General features: G+C 45.1%; 1 protein-coding gene across 3 annotated transcripts; it reads left to right on the plus strand.

Annotated features, from left to right (window-relative positions):
* Nucleotides 1-646: 646 nt before the first annotated feature.
* Nucleotides 647-21,391, plus strand: LRRC8A (leucine rich repeat containing 8 VRAC subunit A). 3 transcript variants are annotated; one of them, XR_015222789.1, is made up of 5 exons: nt 647-667; nt 2,225-2,350; nt 11,985-14,148; nt 17,402-19,067; nt 19,164-21,391. XR_015222789.1 is itself a non-coding variant. In XM_086625128.1 (4 exons), the coding sequence occupies exons 3-4, from the start codon at nt 11,992-11,994 to the stop codon at nt 17,675-17,677; spliced, it is 2,433 nt and encodes an 810-aa protein (XP_086481254.1). In that variant the 5' UTR covers nt 647-667; nt 2,225-2,350; nt 11,985-11,991; the 3' UTR covers nt 17,678-21,391. The 3 variants fall into 3 exon arrangements, 2 of the variants coding, with proteins under 2 accessions (XP_086481254.1, XP_086481255.1); XM_086625128.1 differs by having other exon boundaries at nt 17,402-21,391; XM_086625129.1 differs by lacking the exons at nt 647-667; nt 2,225-2,350 and adding an exon at nt 8,088-8,114 and having other exon boundaries at nt 17,402-21,391.
* The last annotated feature ends 562 nt before the right edge of the window (nt 21,392-21,953 follow it).

The raw sequence follows: 21,953 nt of genomic DNA on the forward strand, positions 1-21,953 counted from the left end.
GGTGTTTTCACAGCGGTGACGCCAGCCTGAGTCAGGGCCCGACGCTGCCTTTGGCAGGCCTGGCTTTCCGCCCTTCTTCCTGAGCGACAGCCCTCAGCACCACAGGCTGTGGGACAGCATTGCTGTACGTGGCACGGGGTGAAATGCAATCGTGACAGAGGGCTTGATCGTGACTGAGGCACAAACCTTAATAAAGAGGTGAATAAGTATATTTTCTTTTTTGGCAAACACAGTCAGTTCTGGACTCCGGAGTCACCCGCAGCAGGTGAAGGCGCTCAGCTCTCCACCTCCCCTTCTCCACCCAGCGCTGAGGCTGGACTTGCGGCGGCCCCTTTAAGACGGTCACCATTTTGCGCTCTGCCCTGCACCAAGATGGCGCTCCCGCCCTCACTTTCCCCTCCCCGCCTCCCCCTCCCCTCATTATCCCCCGCCACTATAAATGCCGCCCACTCACCCCACACAAAGAGGGCGGCGCGCCCTGCTCGTCATGTCCGCTCCAAGATGGCGGCGCCCTCCTTCGCTTCTCGCTAGGAGCGGCGGCGGCGGGACGGGCTGCTGGCCGCCATGCCTGGCGGGTGAGGTCAGCTCCGGGGCGTGGCCGCCGCGGTGCGGTTGGGGACGAACAAAAGGAGCCGGAGCGAGGGCGGGCGGGGCGTGAGGCGGGCAGGTGGGTGCCGGCGGCGGGGCGCTGCGGCGCGGCTCCCCTCAGCGGCGCGGGGCTGTGGGGGACGTGTTCCCCGGGTGGGGCGGCCGTGAGGGGACGGGACGGGACCGGCCCGCTGCGGCGGGCAGGGCCGGGGCTGGGGCTCGGGCTCGGCAGCGGCGGGGGGCGCCTGAGGGGAGGGTGGCGGCCGGGCGAGGCCCGAGCGGGCTGAGCCCCTCGCAGCGCCCAGGCGGGCGGGCAGGATTTGCTGACTAATTCGGCAGCCACTCGCTTCCTCCGCGTGTCCGTCCCTGCCCTGTCGGGCTGCGGGGCAGCCCGCGGGTGGGTTCCCCGGCGTCTGTGGGGCGAGGCAGGGCCGTCCCGGCTGTGCGTGCGGGGTGTCCGGCGAGGGGGACAAGTCCGGTGTTGGTTACCTGGCAGCGGTGTGGGGACGGGCGGTGGTTGTTTTTTTCATTTATTTCTTAAAGAGGGTGTCTTTTCCGTTTCTGGGAGGCTGAGGTGGCGCGGCAGGCTCGTGGGCGGCGGGGGCGATGCCAGTCAGGCTGTGCGGGAGCGCGGAGCGGGCACCGAGGTGTTGCGGCTCTGGGCTGAGGCTGTCGCCTGAGAGGGGGCGGAAGGAGAAGGTCAGACAGTCCCCTCCTCTAAACGTTTCCTTTGCAGCGGTCTGTCACAGCCGAAATGGGATCGCTCTGGTGATGAGGGGGCTGCTTCAAAATCTGTCAGCCCTCACGGTAACTTTGGGATTAGGAGGAATGTGTTCTTCAACATCTTTGCAAGTATAGGGTTGTTTGTTGGTTTTGTTTTGTTTTGTTTTTTTTTCCAGTGATATATCTTCTTTTTAATTTGTCCCTATCGTTGACAAAATACTTTCTGAAGTTCTGCAGTCCCCTTCTGCATAGCTAGGAGGCTGGATGCTTGAGAGGTCTCTCGAAGCCTAGGTCTGCTCCCTTGTCTGTTTTCCCATGCCCCATGCTGACATGCAGGAAGCAAGAAAAAACCCGCTGTTGTAGTCCTTGTTGATGATGATAAACTGCTGCCCCTTTAAAGAGACTCATGTTGGTAGATGTGTGTTGAGAGAACAGGGGATGGTTGCTTGAATCCAGAGTGGTTAGGAACATGATCTGTACTTTCAGATACTCCTGAAGGTAACATTTAACAAAAATTAAAACTTTTTGGACTAGAAAGTAGGTAATAAAGCCATTAATCCTTTTTTCTATCAAAAAAATATTTGTTCTCCCATGAGGTTAATCTGCCTCTACCAGTTTAGGTTTAGCTGTAATATTAATATTCAGCATCTCCCTTGGCTGGGTCTGCAACATCTGCTTTTTGATAAATTCTGTTGGAATTACAGATGGTGGAGATTCCTTCCTCCTGAGAGTTTTACTTGGCTCTTGGAGCTCTTACCATCTTTCTAGGTATTGGAGTGACTCTTTGTGGTTCCCATTGACCCTCTGAGTTGTTTCTTGCTTCTTAGAAATCTTTTACCAAGCTTTTACATAACATCATCCTTCTGTGAACTTGACCCCCTCTTCTTTGCTGATAATCTCCATTTCATTTCAGGGAAGCTGTTCCCATGGCGTGTGGGGAATGCAACGCTTCAGCACTTGCTCAGGATCCAGCACGCAGGAACATCATCCACTTCCAGCACAGAGAACTGAAGTGCAGATAGCAGAACCCAGCTGCAGGGTAAGGGCTACAGGCCAGCTTTTGAGTGGTAAAGTAAAGCCAAAAAAATTACCAGGATAGTACTTAAACATAGTTGCAAAGCACAGGAAAATGATGGGATGACTGATAAGGAGCAAGAGGAAAGGTGGTTGATCAGAGGGTGATATGGGGAGAGTGGTGGAATGCTAATTAAGTTCTATGAGCCATTAGTCAGCTCGAAGATGAGAAAAGAGTAAAGGAACTGAGCATTGTCCAAAGTAGAACATAACTGTTACTTATTCACCCATACATCTAACTCCTGGCCACATAAACCCCGACTTCTCAATGCACTAAACGGTAAATACTTGAAGGCTGTTCAGTAAATGGTTTGGTGACTACTGCCTAAAAGGAATGGAGCTGAAAAGTAGCAAGAACTGCTCACTTTGGTAGGCACTCTTCCATTTCCTGTGGGATGATGTTTGTATTGCTGTATAGGCATCTCCTAGGGAATTTTTCCCAGTGAACTCTTAGGATTGCACTGGCTCGTCACCCGTGTGGGCGTCAGTTAGGCAATGACAGAAACTCGTTACAAGAAACTCCCCGCTTCCTTAGTTCTTCACTAGGATAGTGATGAAAGGTATTGCAGAATTCTAGGCTTATCTTCAGGATGAGAAATGCTATCCAGGTTGGCCATGTTCTGAGCAGCGAGATGTGCAGTATGCTGCTTCCAGAATGCAGGTATCCCTAAGACTTGCCTGGTGTTCTGGTTAGTGTTCTGGCAGTTCACCGATCTGTTTTTTGTACTGATCCTCTCGTGGTGTTTGGAAACCCTGACTTTATTCATGTAGGTCAAAGACAATGTGCATAAATATTTCCTTAAAGCATGCCAGAAGCCATATGTTAAAGCTAATATTTCCATGTTTGAAATGTGGAGTGCCTGGAGCCTTCCAGTGATGACTTACTGAATGCTTAGAGTTGATTACGTTCTAGTAAATGCTGCAGGCATTCAGAAAGATGGTCTGTGGTTTGGGGTTCTCTGACACAGTTTTTTTTAAAGAAGCAGTGATTGTCAAATGTATAAGTTATTGTGTTATTGCTGTGTGATTGGAGCAGGCTTAGTTAGAGGCCTTCATGTAATTCTTCCACATCCTAAAGAAGGCTTTTGTTCAGTAGAGTACTTAAAAAGGGAGTGAAACTCCCTTTTGGTGTTAGATTGAGCCTAACTGGTGTCTAGGAAAACAGGTTCAATGTCAGGTGAGTGGCGGTGGAGCACAGAGAAAGGTTTATTGTGAGGGGCTCTTTATTATGAGGGGAGAGGTGCATAGCTATTGTTTTGGTAATGAGTAAAAGTTAACATATTCAGCTGCTGTGTGGTCAGCCTCCTTTGTGTGTTTCTTTCAGTGTTCTAAAAAATAGTCTCAGTTTAGGATACACACACTGATACTGACTAGGCGTTTAACAGTCTACGCGCTTTGAAGAGCGTATCTTGAATGCTTCCAAGCAGCTTTTTCCTTTAAACTGTTGATGTGGTGCATGTATTTTGTATTGCAACTTGAAATCCGGTTTGTATAGCTGGATTATACATGCCCCTCCTGCTGCTATGAAACTGCATTTGAAACTAAAAGCTATTCAGTCGTGAGCTGCCTGCTGAAATAATAGTGCTTCCTTCTCCTTGTGTACTAAGCATTGTTAACATTTGCTATAAAATTACCTTGGCGATTCACAGAGCTCCTCTTGTGACAAATTTGCAAGCTGCTTTTCTATCTACAGCCCACCTTTGTGCTCAGTAAAGGTGTGTACTGGACTAGTTAACAGGTTCTCCTTTAGAGTCTGGGTTTTATCAGGTCTCGATGATCAATGGTTAGATGGCCTGTCCCTTATTAACTGACTAATGCAAAAACTGTTCTGAGATGGAAGTTAGAACTGTTTTGGCACTCATGGTCCTGAAGGCAAGGCTTATAGGGTATGGTGAATTTGTGAATAGGTGAATGTGTACTTACTCCTCTTCTTTCCTCAGTCTGAGGCTAAACATTATTGTGCTGATAGCTCTGTCTTATTTGTTTTGCTTTGTTCTCATCTGCATCTTCTGTCTTAACTGGCTTATCTCTTTGAGCTTGAAAACAGCTGTGGCAACACCCATGGATTTGTGCATGTTGTGACAGTCTTTCAACAGACAATTAAGATTAGCCTTGCTTAAAAGTTTTTACTCGCTTTGAATCTAGTGTCTTGATTTCTTCATCTGTTTTTAGATATGTGAAAGCTCTACTCTGTCCACCATTTCTGTCTTCAGCTGAAAACAGTTGATTACGTTTTCTTGTATGACTCTTCTCAATGCTGGAATTAAATTCTGAAGAGCCTTCTTCTGCAGCTGATGAGGTGCCTGAAGCTGTTCTGGTTGTTACAAGTTAATGCTGTTGCTCTCTGTTTATCTGAAGTAGTTACTAACAGAATTAATTCAATCATTTGCATTAGTCAGTACAAAGGAGTGTTTCATAGTGTCCTATTGGAATAAGGCAGTTGTGCTTTTCCAAGACAAGTTCCAATGCCCTGTCCTTGAAACGTCTTTTTTATGGCAAAGAGAAAATTAATTTTGGATAGGAAGACTGTGAGCATGTACATTCATAATTTATGAGCTGACACAGACATTTTTCTCTGGTTTGCATCGCTGTTGCAAGTCATCTGATAGTGCTGAAGTTTACATAGCTGTATGACACTGACATACAGCCTCTGCTCCAAGTGTCAGTGATGCTGATAACTTCGGACTCTGCTCTGTTCTGTGCAGCTGGGGCAAAATGCTGTCAGAAGTCAGAGGATGTGGCGGGCCAAGCCAGGTCGCCGGCATGGATTGTTCCGATAGTGCAGATGTTCCCTGTACTTGTTAGGACGGGCTTGCTTGTGCGAAGGTAAATGGGAGCTGTTGCACTAGACTGTTAAGAAAAGAATGTCAGTGTTGCATCTGACAGGAAGAGTCAACCAAGAGGTAGCTGTAAGGATCATAAAGTGCCATCCATACTGTAGGTGGCTTATTCTTTTTCATGAGCTGCAGTAAAGATGTTGTGACCCAGTTGGTTCACTTCATCCTGCTGGATCTTGTGGCTTGGGTGGGACTGAACGTTGCATACAGCTGCTGGATGGTTCTGTGAAAACCAACTTGCCTTGTTTTCCGCATGGAGTTTACTGGCTGTTCCATTAAGTGAAGAGTTGAGTCCTGGCACCTGCTATTCCACTACTTAGTCCACTAGTCTAAATAAGTGACCCTTTAAACTTCACATGTTCGCTTCTCTGTCTCAGAAGACATTTTGTCCCACAGGAGGGATTTATTTTTTTGATGCAGAAAGGGCCTGATGCCGTGATAACGATTGGTCAGGGCTTTGGCATCTGGCTTCACTGCTGTTTATTTCTAAACAGCTAAGGACAAAATTGCTTGAGTTGTTCCATCTTGTGTCTTGGACTTTTACAGTTGGTCACATGGCTGTCCGTGTGCTTGGAAGATTTTCTGAGGGTTGCCTGAAGGCAGCTCAGGTTCAGCTTCCTTTTTTTTCTTTTATTTCTGGGCCTAATAAACATGGGGAAGGAGACATGTAAATTCCCAGTCCTGTTTCTGACCAGCAAAGCTCTTCTATTTCCGGGTTTTTGAACAAAGAGCTCTGTGTCATGCCCTTCTTTAGAATTTCAGGTGGCAGCATGCTGGGGAGGGAAGCTCTGCTCTGTTGAAAACTTACTGTAACGTGTTGTAGCTCGTCAACAATCAGGGCTATAGTCTTAACAGCATCAAGGTTTTCCTTTCCCTTATCTACCTCTGGTGCTGTCAGCACATAGTCAACTCCCTCTTTCTCTGCGTTTATGAGAGGTAAGAAGTTCTGTCAGCAGTGCTTGACTTCTGCTTTGCAGTCTACAATTTCAGAGGGAAATCTATTGAGAATTAAGAATATGTACAGTGGAAACTAAAGAGTTGCAAGATCTGACATAGAGTGCATCCAGATCTACTTACCTGAAAACGTCTTATGAGACTGTCACTGGAAAGCTGCACCCCACTAAAGGTGAGGATGACTTTGCTGATTTCAGGGTGGTCCTGGGAGTAAGGGGTGGAAACTTAACTTCTTGTGCATGTCATGAGATCTTGTGTGTAGTCCTGTTTAGCCAGTAGCTCCATTAGTAACAGAATGGCCAACAGAAAGAAGGAGGAAAGAGGAGGCTGGATAAAACATTCAACAAATGATGAGTCAAGCTGACAAACTAGCCAGTGAAACAGAACAGCGATGTTGTTTCTGTTCACTTTGTCCCTAGCTGGATATGCTGGCCAGCAGTTGCAGGCAGGAATTTCAAGCACTGCTCAAGCCAGATGTCTGTCAACAGTAAGTCAGCCTTCACTTGTTTAGGTTGGATGGTTTTGGATAGAGGAATTGTCCAAATTGGAGGATGTTTGCTCCTGCAGCAGTTGCTCTGTTAATACCTTGAACTTGTTAAATGTCACAGGGGTTCTGGGGTTTGTGGAAAGCATTCATGCCCTCAGCTCTGTCAGCCTTTATCCAGAAAGGTACATGCTGCTCTATGATGTCTCTGTCAGCCAGATACGTTTAATCTTGTTTCTGACTGGTTTTACTATTTAGGTGTGGTGTGCTTACAATGTCCCTGCTCTTCTAATGTGAGTGATTATCTTTCTCCTCCAGGTGTGTCTGGTAAGACATAGGATTAGTACTTGGTGATGCTTATGGTTGGCTGAAGTCTGGGTAGGTTTGGCAGGCTGGTTATGTAAGTCTGAAACTGCTGTTTCTTCTGTTGTACCAGCCTGTTCAGCATTCATGGTGAGGCTGTGCTGCACATAGTAGGTAAGTGCCCAGCAGGCTGAGGCAGGCATGGTTGTCTGGCAAAAGGATCCCTTGGTGGATTGCAAACTTGGATCCAGGTGAATTTGCAGGCACTGAAAAGGTATGTAGTATCTAAATAGTGGAATGTGCAAAGATTTTGGGAGTGTATTTATTTAGACTGGATTGATCCTGCTGTATGATAATGAGGCTTTAGCATACAGATCTTTCCCTGTACAACCTCAGATATCGCTGTTCTGTGTTGGATATGAACTGTAGTGCTGCTTTGATGTAGATGAAACCCTCAAAGGTAAAGTCATTTTTTGGAGGGCGGGGGGTGAGACACTGCTCAGGGACTGTGGTAGCTGGGAAAGCACTGCGTGATGCAAAAGCTGAAACATCTGAGACACGCTTGTAAGATATTCTGCCCCCCCAGTGTGCAATACCTAAAGCCTACCTATTTAATTATACCCTTGGAAAGCTTACTTCCTTATGCTTCTGATAAATTGACAGAAATTCAGACAGAGATGTTCCAGCCTATTAGCTTATGCAATTTTAGTGAGATCGACTTGCCTTTAAACTTGGATAAAGCACTCTTTCAAAATCTCAGTATCAATGCCTGCCATCTGGCAGAGTTAACTGTGCTGTAAGCAAAGCACATCACCTGTTTCTGAGCCCCAGCTGGAAAGTTCTGCAACTTGAGGAATATATGAAGGAGCTTGGATCCTTCTTCAGCAAGACTGCTCTGACACAGTGCTTTCTTTACAGTTAAGACCGTTGTTGTCTATCAACTCCTTCACTCAGTTCCTGTGTTCTGTGCTGCAGCCTTCAGGGAGGCTACATGACAGAACTGACTTAGCAAATGAAACCTCTTTGCAGTAAACACTTTCCTGCTGACAAAGCACGCTGGAGTTCAACTTCTGAAAAGAGCAGAAGCTTGAAATCTCTGCAGTCTGCCTGCTGGTCCTGTGGAGCTTGATCTGGTCTTGGTCACAAGGAAGGTAACTTTATTTTTGGCCATCTGGCTTCTTGCAAGGATTGTTCCTAGTCTTATGCCAGAATAATATCCTCCATGTAATCACTCCGTTCTGCTGCCTGTGTACTTGTTGGGAGTGTCTGTGTTCCAGCTACCTGCCTGGTTTCTATAGAGTGGTTGGAATCACTGTCCCTTTGGGAAGAATCCTACCTCACAGGGGAGCGTGCGGTGAGAGACACGGCCCCTGAGAATCTCACTTCTCGGAGTTAGTCTGCTGTTGTCAGCCACCCCAGCAGCAAAACTGCTTGCTCTAATCCAGAAGGGAGAGTGTTGCAGCACGAATCGCATTCCGAAATGAGTACAAAATGGAGTCCACAAAATAAAGATGACATTTGCATCTTGATGCAGAAGTGTCTTTCAGGAACTAGAAACGGACTACATGCATGGGAACTCTGGGTGAGGAGGGATGCAACTTTCCCACTTACTTTCTCAAGTTTTTGGTGGGCAATTTTCCCTTTTACTGCAGATGCTGGGAGTAAGATTAGATAAGACATGGCAAATCCCAGCTTCTGTAAAGGTGGCCCTTAATTTTATTGTTGTTCTGGGACTTGAACAGAGTTTCCAGTACTGCCAGGAGTGGGGACTTGCTACAAATGTCTTTTTCTTCTTCCAGTGACCCTGTCATTGTTACTGGAAGGCTTCCTGCTCCACCCTACTGGAGTTTAATTGCTGACACTGAACTGTAATAGACTATCATGGGACACTCAGATTTATTTTTTTTAATCTGCAAGAGGTAGGTGCACAATGTAAAGGGAGACTTCCTGCCCCATGTAACTGGTAAATAGAATTAGGGAGCCTGCTGTGCTAATTTCTTGTTGATTTCCTTCCTGGCTATCTTGAGATACAAATCCAAGTGAGCGCAAGGTTAATTTCTTGTGAGAAAAAATTGGGTGTTTCCTGGATTGGGCAAAAGTATCAACCCAGCACTACAACTCAAGTCTGAAATTGCCTTAACCATCTAAAGATGGCTGAAAAGACATCTTCCCTGCTTTTTGAGCCTACTAGGAGTAACTATGAAGGGCCTGACAATTCCTGCAAAAGTTTCTTTACCAAGAGTGCTGAAGCACTGGAGGGAGGAAGAAGGATCTTTGGGAGAAGTGGTATCTAGGCAAGAGAACGAAAGAGATAATTTTTTTTTTCCTTGGTGTAGGGTAGAAAGAGTAAGGAGTTGTTTAAACAGGGAGCAGTTCTTTCATGAACAATATCAGTATTTTCGCTGCATGTTTCTGAAAAGAAAAGAGGAATAGGATCTTACACAGTATTTGTGGAGAGCAATGAATGGTATGGCAGCGTTTGTGTTACCTCTTGGATGTAGCTTAGACGGAGTCACTACAAAAGCTTTCCATGACATCTGGGAAAGAGTGTTTAAGAAAGATGCATACTTGCTGGGAGACTGGTGTTAGACTCTCGTGGAGCCTTAGGGTGGTGTGTTGTGAGACCTCTGGCTCTCAAAGTCCTCCCTGGGTTATGAGTCTGGTAGAACTGAAGCTGTGCTCACCTGCAAGCGTAGTTGGATTTCAGAAGCTAAGCCATGTCAAAGTTAACTGTTCCAGCAGATAACTGCAGTAGCTTTTGATGTTCCCCTTTTGCAAAGCTTTCCAGGCTTTCTCTTGTTTGGACTGTAGAAGTGCGGGACTCTGCTCCCTCAGTCTGATTACTGCAGGAGGGATGCCGAGGGTGACAGGGGGGCCATGTGTGTTCTTGTCTTGTTTGTTCTGTCTTGTGGTCAGGCAGTGTCAGCCCTGGCTCCCTAACCTCTCAGTAGTTGAACTTCCTGCTTTCCCAATGAGTTGTCTTGCTTTCCTAGCCTGGTGTAGTAGGGGTCCTAACAACAAAAAAAACACCCTCAAACAAAAGAAAAAACGAAAATCGGATATATAACCTGTTTAGGTGCTCCTGAAGAGGGAGGGAATGGATTGGTAAGGGGCCTGTTCTCTCCTCTCCCTGTGAATATGTAATCCTCTTGCTCTAATCTGCTCCATGCAGTCCGTTCTGCAGAGGCATGCCAGCCGCTTCTCTAGTGCTCTGCAGCCCAACACGATGGCAGTTTCATCTGGCAACGCTGTATATGGCTATTTTCATCCCTTGTTTCTGCATCCTGTGCTAGGATTCATGAGTTTACTGGTTGATAAATTAATAGATTTGCTGTCTTGTCTTGTTTTACTGAATTTCTAAAATTGCAATTTCTATTGCCATTTTGTGTCTCAAAATTCCCTACTCAAAAAAAAAAAATTGTATGTAGAGTTACCCTAGTCTATCTTTTGTGATGAACTAATGTAGTGTGGAATAGGATGGGCAGAAGGGTGAATGCTTCTTTAGGGATGACTGTCATCTTTCAATGTGCCACCTCTAGTTGCTTGCAGCCTTGCCAAGTAGCGCTGAGTTAAAGCTGACATTTTACCGTTTATTGTTGTAAAGAGCAAACCAGGGAATATTTAGTGTCTCCAGGGAATGTGGTGCTTTTTGAGTTCCTTTGCAGTTCTGTGCTGGAAGTTCATTTTAAATACAAACTTGAATTCTACCAAGGCAGGTGGTCTGGGCACCCCACTTATCACAGAAAGCTTTCTCCTGGTCAGTGGCACAGGGAAACCTGCTGCTGACCCTGCAGTCCCCCAGGACATGTTGGGGCTGTCTGTACAAATGGTGTCTTATGGGTTGGGGAAACATAATTGAGTTTTTGCTCTTTGTCCTTTACAATTGATTTTATGGGGGTTTCAAAATGACTGAAAGATTAGTGCTTGTCCTACTCCTGAACTTTGCTAGTGAGTATGATGTGCTATTACCGCTTTCTCACCGTCATCAGAACAAGTTACAATGACTTTGTGTTCTTTGCTTGTGTTGCCTCGGATAGGGGAATTTTGAGCTCACAGTTATCCATCAGTCAGGCTTCCGGGCTTTCTATGGCTTGTGGAAGAATGTACTGGAATTTTCATCTGGAAGTCCGAAGGACAGAACAAGCACTGCCATAAGGCTTCTGCTTCCCAGAACCTTTTATTTCCTTTGTGACACTTAAATCCCAGCTGAGATGAAGTGGGAGTGGTTGGTCAGGGAAGCGAATTCTGCTAGAGTGTGACGCTCCCCCTTCCTCTAATTCTGAAATAAATAAGGCAAAGAGCAGCTGTTACAGGATTTCAGTGCTGAATCTATCAGAGGGCAAGTAACTAATCTTTCCTTGGAGAATTAACGCGAAGAGGGGAAGCCAAAACTCCTTATGTGTAAGGAAAAGTCATTATAGTAGGCAACTTTTTCTTTTTCCAGCTTGGTTTATCAATGTGATGTTCAGTTGCATCAATGAAGTGGTTCTAGGAAATACAACTGTATTTTATGTAAATCCTCTTCCATGCCGCTGCGGTTGGAGAACCACACCAGTGCAGAATTACTATATTCTACCTCTGTAAAAACAGTAACGAACTCATGACATCTATGGTCTGTGTGTGGATTTTACCACTTCTAACAGTGCTGGCCCTTGAAATAAAATCCCTAGATAAAACAATAAACTTCCAAATCCTTATCTGGCTGGAGTAGTTTAAGTCTATCCTGAGAGCTTTCTTTCAAGTGTGACTGTGTTGCCCCACAGACTGCTAATGGTAAGTACCAGTTCTGATGTTTTTGTGGCAATTCATCTGTGGGGAAGACAGCAACAAACTAACTTCAGGGTCGGTTGTAGCAAATAACTCTCAGGAAGCCTCATTCATTTCTCTCAGTGACTTGAAATCCAGCCTCAACTAATTCCAGTCGTCTTGTGCCAGCATTTAACATGAGTTTCCTGATGCCCTCTTGAAAAGCAGAACGAAACAGTTTAAGCTGGTAATGTCTGCTTCTGGTTTCCTTCCAGGTGAATCATGATTCCGGTCACTGAATTGCGCTACTTTGCTGACACCCAGCCAGCATACCGCATCCTGAAGCCATGGTGGGATGTCTTCACAGACTACATTTCCATAGTGATGCTGATGATTGCAGTGTTCGGAGGGACACTTCAGGTCACCCAGGACAAAATGATTTGTTTGCCCTGTAAATGGGTTACCAAAGACTCTTGCAACGACTCAGTCAGAGGTTGGACAGCTGCAACCCCAGAGCGTACCTACTATAACTCTAGTCTTGTTCCCTCTGCTGATGCAGGGCCTACAGGGATCCGATATGATTTGGACCGGCACCAGTATAACTATGTGGATGCGGTGTGTTATGAGAACCGTCTTCACTGGTTTGCCAAGTATTTTCCTTATCTGGTGCTGCTACATACTCTTATTTTCCTGGCTTGTAGCAACTTCTGGTTCAAATTCCCAAGGACCAGCTCCAAGTTGGAGCATTTTGTATCTATTTTGCTTAAGTGTTTTGACTCTCCGTGGACAACAAGGGCATTATCCGAGACAGTGGTGGAAGAGAGTGATACCAAGCCAGCATTTGGGAAAATGAATGGCTCCATGGACAAGAAATCCTCCACAGTCAGTGAGGATGTGGAAGCCACTGTTCCCATGCTGCAGAGAACAAAGTCTCGAATTGAGCAAGGGATTGTGGACCGGTCTGAGACTGGTGTCTTGGACAAAAAAGAAGGTGAACAGGCCAAAGCACTCTTTGAGAAAGTGAAAAAGTTCCGCACGCATGTGGAAGAGGGAGATATAGTTTATCGCCTGTACATGAGACAGACCATCATCAAAGTGATCAAGTTCATTCTGATCATCTGCTATACGGTTTACTATGTCAACAACATAACGTTTGATGTTGACTGTAAAGTGGACATCGAGAGCTTGACTGGCTACAGGATGTACCGCTGTGCTCATCCTTTGGCCACTCTCTTTAAAATCTTGGCATCTTTCTACATCAGTTTGGTGATATTCTATGGTTTGATCTGCATGTACACGCTCTGGTGGATGCTGAGGCGATCGCTCAAGAAATACTCCTTTGAGTCCATCCGGGAGGAGAGCAGTTACAGCGACATTCCTGATGTGAAAAATGACTTTGCTTTTATGCTCCATCTGATTGATCAGTATGATCCGCTGTACTCCAAGCGCTTCGCTGTCTTTCTGTCAGAAGTGAGTGAGAACAAACTGCGGCAGCTGAACCTCAACAATGAGTGGACTTTGGAGAAGCTGCGCCAGAGGATCACCAAGAACTCCCAGGATAAGCTGGAACTGCATCTCTTCATGTTGAGTGGCATTCCTGACACGGTCTTTGACCTCATTGAGCTGGAAGTCCTGAAATTGGAGCTTATCCCTGATGTCACTATTCCCCCAAGCATTGCTCAGCTCACTAGCCTTACGGAACTATGGCTCTACCACACGGCTGCCAAAATTGAGGCTCCAGCCCTTGCCTTCCTGAGAGAGAATTTGAAATCTCTCCACATCAAGTTCACAGACATCAAGGAAATTCCTCTTTGGATTTATAGCCTGAAGACACTAGAGGAGCTTCATCTGACAGGGAACTTGAGTGCTGAAAACAACCGGTACATTGTGATAGATGGATTGAGGGAGCTGAAGAGGCTGAAGGTGTTAAGGTTGAAAAGTAACCTCACCAAGCTGCCACAGGTGGTGACAGATGTTGGTGTGCATCTTCAGAAACTTTCCATCAGTAATGAGGGCACCAAACTCATCGTTCTTAACAGCCTTAAGAAAATGGTCAACTTGACAGAGCTTGAGCTGATCCGCTGTGACTTGGAACGCATTCCTCACTCTATATTTAGCCTCCACAATCTGCAGGAGATAGACCTGAAGGACAATAACTTAAAGACCATTGAGGAAATCATCAGCTTCCAGCACTTACATCGTCTCACTTGCCTTAAATTGTGGTACAACCACATTGCCTACATCCCCATGCAAATAGGCAACCTAACCAATTTAGAGCGCCTTTACCTGAATCGCAACAAGATAGAGAAGATCCCTACCCAGCTCTTCTATTGCCGAAAACTTCGGTATTTGGATCTGAGCCACAACAACTTGACTTCCATACCGCCGGATGTAGGACTTCTTCAAAACCTGCAGAACCTAGCTGTGACAGCCAACAGGGTAAGTGAGCAAGGAGCTGAACGTTCCTTTGGGAGTAAAAGTAACTCTGGCACTTGTGTTATCTGTGTGATTAAACATGCTACATGACGTGCGGAACGCTCCTGGCACTGCCGTTCTATTTGAATTCTCAAGCTCTTGTTCCTTTCTGAGGGGTTTATCGAAGGCAAAACATTACAAATAACTCCAGGGGCAAGTCTTTCTTGGAACAGCCCTTCTTCTGTAGCATTTCCTCTCTTAACAGTGAAACTGCTTCTAAGTGGCCATTGGAGGCTGTTTAGAAATCCGGCCTTTCCGTTGTTTCTCTGCAGTCGGAAGCTTGTAGTCTGTAGCTTGACATCAGTTTTGGTCTTAAAATGGAGATCTGAGAAATTCTAGTCTTAATCTAGAACTATGCACTTATTTTTTTTTTTACTTCAGCCATGCACATAACGCTACAGCAGCAGCCGTCTAGGACTGTTGGCCAGGGAATGCTCCATAGTTTGGTTTTGTAAGCATGTACTTTCTGTGAGAAGTTGGATATGGACAGACTTATGAAAAATGGTTCTTCAGCTCTCGCTTTTAAAATGCATTGCCTTGTTCCATAGAGGTGGCTTTGGAGAGAGCAAAGCAATCTTCTGCAGTGTCCTTACTCGGGGCAGAGTGAACTAAACCAGGTTTGTCAGTTGGCAGTCAGCTAGATATGAAAATGCAAACTGTGGCAATTCCTTGATTTTTCAGAGGGGAGGAAATATCATGGCACCCTGTTATGCCTCAGAATGATGACTGAGTTTTTGTTTGTAATTCCAGATGGGATACATCTAAGCCTTAACTGTCCAAGTCTAAGTGCGGGGTGGGTTAGAGGAGATGACGACCAAGTGTGCTGTGCTGCCTGATTACCTCAAGTTGCTTCTTAGCTTGTGTTGAAGGGTGTTTGTTTGCTTAAAGCAAACTGAACCTGTGTTTTTTCCTGAATCTTTGTTCTTGTGTTTGGAATTAAGGAGACTCCATTTACCATGTGTCACAGAGATCAGCGTCTGACTGCACAGACTAATGTGCTGAGCTGAATGTCTTGTTGAAGCTTCCATTCATTTTGTCTTTTTCTCTTGGAGTTTATTGCCACCTGAAGTTGTAAAAGGCTGTGACGTAACTACAAATTGCAGACAGATCTAATTAGTGGCTTCTGGGTTCTTCTGGGAACATGCGGTAGAATTGTCCTGGAGCAGTCCCAGCTTTCACTGTTGTATATCAAGATCCTTACTGCTATTGGCAAGATGTATTCAGAACTGAACACTGTCAGATTGCTCGTGAGAGGCAGATGGAGCAGCTCTGGTATGGTTTGCCTTTTCACAGGGAAAACACTCTCAAATCAAGTATTTAATTGCTAATGCAGTTCAGCATTACACAGGAGTTCCTACAACTCCAGCCACCATTAGTGTCTGAGGGTTCAGGTCTGTGTTGTGCCACTGAAGAGTAGTGGCAGACAAGCAGCCATTCATTCAGCTATCCCAGTTTAATAGCTGCCAGCTGGGTTTTCCCAGCACTAACAGGCTGGGTATGGGTGGCTTAAGCTCTGGTAGACTTCAAGCATGCACACATCATTTCCTATGAAGTTAAAAGCCAAAATATTTCTGTTGGGGCAAGGGAGGCTAATACGAGCAGTTTCTGAGGATGGCACTAAGCAAAGATGAGGGAGTTTTTTTTCTTAAGCTACTGTTCAGAATTTGGGTAATTCTGTACCATGTGTCTAGCACAGCTTCCTGAGGGTTAATTTGCAGTGTATCCTCTGCAGTCTTAGGGAGGAGCCTCTCTTGGATGAAAAGGAGTTAGAGGCAGCTCCATTTTCTGCAGCACAGTGTGGCACCACCCATTTCTCTGGAAAAAAATGCTAATGCAACAGGAAGGCTGGGGCAGGCTTAGCTCTAGTGTGTTCTGAAGCAGAAGGTGGTGGGGGCCCAGTGAAACAGCCAAGCTGTCTGTATACTCTGCAAGTGCCTGGGCAAGGCCACTGTTGTCCTGGGGCTGTGGCAGCCTGGCTATTTACAGTAAACAGTGACAGCGAGAAGCTCAAGGACTGGTAGGCTGACACTTCCCAAGGCCAGGAATTACCTGAAATGTCTCCTCCTAGCAGTCTTAGCAAATAGAGACTTCTGGAGTTGGCTGCTACCAGTGTGCTGTTCTGGGCAACAGGTTGTATTATAGCACATTGTTTCCTTCCTCAACCAATACTTGTCCCTTCAATAATAATTGTTATTTTCAAGAGTCTGTGATCATTTGATTGCATGTTACTGTTTGCAAAACGCTGAATTGAACTATCCTTAATTGATCTGTGCTTGTCGTGGCTTTTCTTTGGACTCCATATCATTCAGAACTGATTTAGCCATGAATGATGTCATGTGTGACTTAAGTTTTAGAAGGGACACGGTTGCATTTAAAGGCAAATGATAGCCTCCGAGATGAGACTTTGAATTAAGGGAAAATACGGAATTGCTACATGCAGTTCGTAGCCTAGTGTTAAACCTTAGCCATATTGTTTTCCTAGAAATTCATTGGGAGGACTGGACTATTAAAAGGCTTTAGTAGAAATAAGCCTTATTAAATTAGTGACTCATGGATACATGAAGGTGGTGGTGGGAAAGCCAACAGCTGGTGGCTTCATTTTTTTTAGCTGCATTTTGGTACTGTCAAAAAAAACCCCACCCAACCCGCTTTGGAGCCCAGACAGTCCTTACAATATTTCAATACCCTACAGAAGTGATGAGAGAATAGCCCTAGTTCTCAGGGCCTGGAAGTCATACCTATGATAGTCTCTTCTTTTGTTACTGCAAAACTAGGAGTACTGACTAAATCCAGTATTTACATCGTTCAGTATAATACCAGTTGTACAACGGCTATTCAAAGGGACTATGATCCAATGATGGTATAAAGAGTTTAGAAAGGAGAGAAGGTATTACTGATGGGAGCATGTGACCATACAGGTCAGCTGTGAGCAGGTTTCTGGTCCTCTAATCCTGTCCTTGGTGATGTCTGCTGCTTTAGCCACTCTCGTTGGTGATCTTTTGTAACTAATGCAATAGAGTGTCTGAAAGGGGAATCCATACAATTGTGTCGTTGGGAACAGTCCTTATGGTGGAAAGCAGGAGCTCACTCAAGTGAGAAGTGGATGATTGAAAAGAAGTGCTCTGTAAATCTAGCAGAAGCATTGAGTGGGCTTGTTGGTCTCTTATGAGCCATGTCCTGTTTGGTGACTTTGCCTATGATTGATTTCTGTTTTCAGATTGAGAGTCTCCCACCAGAGCTGTTCCAGTGCAGGAAGCTGAGAACCTTGAACCTGGGAAACAATGTGCTGCAGTCACTTCCATCCCGGGTTGGAGAGCTGACAAATCTGTCGCAGATAGAGCTACGAGGGAACCGCTTGGAGTGCCTGCCTGTGGAGCTGGGAGAATGTCCTCTGCTGAAACGCAGTGGGCTTGTGGTAGAGGAGGACCTGTTCAACACACTGCCCTTGGAAGTCAAAGAGCGGCTGTGGAGGGCAGACAAAGAGCAAGCTTGAACCCCTGAAAAAAGGGAAGAGCCTCTGACCAACTAGAAGGAAACAAAAGGCCATTCCAGTCCCTTTTTCCCCAGATCCTCTCCTTTTTCCCCTCCAATCACTACCAGACTAGCCAAGGAGTCCCTGAATGAACATGACTCCGAGTGAGGTGGCTTCTTGCCTCAGATGCAGGATGGGGGGAGCTTGGGATCAGGATGAGGATCAAGACAGATTAGCTGGCCTCTGAGCAAGGGCCAGTGAGAGTAAGAGGTGTTGCTGATCTGGGCAGGAAGTGGGGTGAGGTGGATGGTGCTGGTGAGAAGAAATGACTTTTGAATGGAGGAGAAAATTAAATGTGGGGATTGCTGCATTGCTCCAAATGGGGCTTATGTTTCAGGGACTGAGAGTGTCCAGTGTGTCCTGTAAGCAAAGATCCAGATAGTAGGAGACCTCTTGAACCTCCATTTCCTTCTGTGACACCTGGTACTGTTCCCTTCTGACTCGGATTCAGTCAGTGAGGCCCCACAGTGGGGTGGGACGGGATACAGACAGCTGATTTTTATCTAGATGCTGGCGTTAGGATTTGGGGGATAAATTTATCTCAGACATCAGCTTGAACACAGGATCTTGCTTTTTTTTTTTACCAATCATCTTTCCCCTTTGCACTCCATACCTTCTCCTCTGCCCCTGGAGAAGGAACTGCTCGTTTAAGATTGCACTATTTTAACAGTTTCAAATCTTTTGTGCTGATGAGTGTATCACATAGTGCCTCCAGCACATCAGCTGGAGAAGGATGCTGACTGACATAATTCCAGAACTCTGACTTGTTCTGAGATGGTTATAGAGCAAGTGTGGGAGAAGGATCCGGATAAAAAGCAGTCACGCTGTCTAATCTACCCTCCCAGAAGCACGGAGTTGCTTTTAAAGTTTTTTAAGCTACTTTTAAATTCCTGGTGTTTTGTCACATATCAAATATGAACATAAAACTGGCCAGCGTGTTGAGGTGTCTCCTGGGGTTGGTGGTGTTAGTAAAGAGGAACACTTAGGTTTCCTCTACACCTCTTGCCCCCTCCCCCTCTGCAGTTAGATGCTCAGCCAGTGTTTTTCATGAATGCAGTCTACAGAGCTGCTTGATTGTTCTTTTCTGTTGTCCTCCTCACTTCAACAGCTGTCAGTTCCTGTTACACCTCTTGACCTAAATAAGAGGCTAATGCTGATTGCACTTGATGCTGGAAAAGAACCCTGTACTCCTATTTCTTCCCCTTCTCATTCCCTCAGTGTTAAGGAACAGTATGAGAATCCTGTGTGGACTGAGCTCCTCTAGATCCCTGGGACAGAGCAGTCTTTATTGAAACAAGTCTGACCTGTTTGGTATTGTTTGGCAAAAAAACAACCTTCTGCACTGACAGAGGTAGATAACTTGTAATAGCTACTGATAATCATGTCCTTAAGGTGGGGTGGTGAAGGTGTGCCTACGATACACCCCAAGTCTGCTCTTTTCCATCAGAAGGAAGAGGAGGCTCATGGGCTTGCAGGTCCTGGTTGTAATACTCTGCATGAAACCAACAGGTTGGCTCCAAGGTGGAGTGCTGCATGTTGGGGCATGAGAAGTTCGGAGGCCTCCTGTGTGTACAAAACGGGGAAGCTGCAGCCATCTCCAAAGTGGTTCCTGGCAAGCTGCCAGCCAGTGCCCTGGCTTAGCAAATCATGGTGATCTCTTGGATGTTGGGGCAATAAGGCACGCTGTGGCTTTCTTCATCAGATGTAAGATATGAAATATATACACTAAACATGCTGAAATAATGAACAATATTAACTGGGCTCTGGATTTGTTGATGTTCAGATGCTTAAATAAAGCTACATTAAAATACAGGAGATCTGTTTATAAAACTGCTTTTAAGAAAGATGTAAATTCTGCCTCCCTTAGTCTGTTCATTATGAAAAGTTTAAACAGTCCAGGGAATAATACAATTAAATCTCTTTGTCTGGAAGGCAAGGTACTGTAAAAGCTCTTCTTTTTAACGAGGTTAGTGTCTTGAAATTGTGTTAAGAATGGGGCCAGTGCTGGAAGGATGGGGAAGTATCGATGCGGATGCTTCTTGGATTGTACTTGTTCTATTTGCATGAGCGCTTTAGATCCACAGAGAGCAGAAATTGCTAAGTGAGCTTAATGCTTCCTGAGTAAAGCAGGAATGGCTTCAGGCTTAGCTACAGGAATACTGTTTTCCAGTCAGTTCCTCATGGTGGGTGTGTGGGCAGTTTGGATTGTGAAGGCAACTTATTTTTTACTCTGTGCCAAAAGATAGTGCTGGAAAGTAATGGCTACTGAACAGAGACTTGAGCTCTGTTTTGTGTTCAAGGCCACTGGGCCAATTATAAGCTCTAATTGGTTTATAACTCATGTATTAGACTAGGCAGGGCTGAAAGGGCAAAGCACCTCGCAGGGTTTTCACCTGGCTTACAGGAGCAGAGAGCTTTCTTCTGTATGTCTGGGTCATTGTAGACACTTGAGTGCTTTGACTCTTGATTCTAGTTGTGGTCTTAGTTATACAAACTGAACTTTACACAGCTACGTTAGAAGTTTCTATAAGCAGCTCCTGAAAATATGCTGCAGTGCTTCTAGAAGCTTGCAAGCCTCCTGAACTGCCGCGTGTCTCAGTGCTGAGTCCGTAGGACAAGTGGGCGGCTCTGCTGGCAGTCAGAGACTGTCTCCAACCTCTCACCGATAACAGAGCTGTGCTCCTGCTGCTTGCTGAGTAGAGGCTGCCCTGAGGTCTACAAAGCAGTTGTAAGACAGGCCAGTATTGATCCTGCATGAATGCACTAGCTTTTTGCTGCTCTAACAATATCCCAAGCTCAAGGTTTTTTTGGTTATGGCTGCTAGGGCTTGAGATAGCTTCCTTTGTGGCAAAACTGGGATGAGCAGTCCGATAACTTCTTGTGCCAGAAACACAGGTGGCACAAAAATACATTGCCATTCCAGAAGGCAGCAATATTTAGTATTTACTCCTGGTATGTCCTTTTTGGTCTTCCCTCAAATAGATACTGTTTCCAGAGTATCAGTCTCGTGATGAGATGGAAGAAGCTTTAAAACTTCACCAATAGGGTTTAAACCATGAGATCCTGAACGTGTTTACTGCTTTGGACTCCTGCAAAATACAACCCACAGCAAAGCGAGTCATCCACTTCCCATGCTTGTCTGGATTGCTTAGTTTTGATGAGTTTACATCAATCCTTCCTCGTTTGCAAGTATTCAGTCTGTGTGTATTATGTTTTTTTTCCTTTAAGCTTCTATCAAACTGAAGTGTAGGGGTTTTATTTCTGACGCCGATCTGTGTGTTCAGGAAAAAAAAGTTCAACTTAAGTGGACAATCAACAGTCTGGTCAGTGTCTTGTTCTCCTGACAGGCTTCTCAAAGCACTCTAGCAGTAGCAAACCAGATTATTTATTAGCTGCTAAACCGTACCACAACTTGAATTAAAACCAGTTGTTCCCTTAATAGCACTTCTGAGCTGCATGAGTTCTTGGAGCCCCTGTAGATCACAAGCACTCTCATCCCATGTTAGGACCGGAGGTTAGTAAAATGGAATTCTACCTTTCCTGCTAAATACTCCAAAGAGTAATAAGTTGCAACTAATTATTTGAACCAACTGAAAGGCAAGGAATACCAAACCTATTAAATGTGTTGAATCTTGCTGTATCTCTGAAACTATGCACTGGAATGTTAGCTGAAGTAGTTCTTTAAGATTTTTTTTCTGATTTTATTATTTGGTCCCCAGTTAACTCAGCAGCTGGAATTAATTTACTTTGCCACTCTGAATGGTTAAATAGCTGTTACAGGTTATCTTTCACTATGTGGTGTTCTTTGGTATTAATTATCACTTCCTGATAATAATCCTACCTCATTTCTTATTTTTTCTTAACTGCCATTTATACACCCCATTTAGCTCACTTCATTTTAATTAAAGTTCTTGGTGTTCATTACCATAAACAGTATTAAGTGGCTTTCTGTTGCTGAACCACATGGAGGTCCTCTTCTTTTTTTTTTTCCTTCTCTAATGATTCTAGAAATGTTGAGAACAATAATACATCCTTTGCAGAGGATGAGGTGTATGGAAAAAGTTTCAAATATTATCAATTCAACACCTGTGACATTGTTTCCTTTTTACCTTTTTTCTGCTCTGGAAAGGAACTCACATGGTTTCAGTTACTTGGAATTTTTTTTAGTCATGTTTCAGGGGAAGAGTAATTTTTTTTTTTATTAATAGCCGTGCCTTCTCTAGAGATACATTAATGT

The sequence above is a fragment of the Tauraco erythrolophus genome, chromosome 22, assembly GCF_009769465.1.
Source record: "Tauraco erythrolophus isolate bTauEry1 chromosome 22, bTauEry1.pri, whole genome shotgun sequence".
NCBI lineage: Eukaryota > Metazoa > Chordata > Aves > Musophagiformes > Musophagidae > Tauraco > Tauraco erythrolophus.

Excerpts from the sequence above, each read along its gene's own strand:
- LRRC8A (XM_086625128.1), top strand. The coding sequence starts at position 11,992 with ATGATTCCGGTCACTGAATTGCGCTACTTTGCTGACACCCAGCCAGCA. Across the intron at positions 14,149-17,401 it reads TAGCTGTGACAGCCAACAGG|ATTGAGAGTCTCCCACCAGA; the intron begins GTAAGTGAGCAA and ends TTCTGTTTTCAG.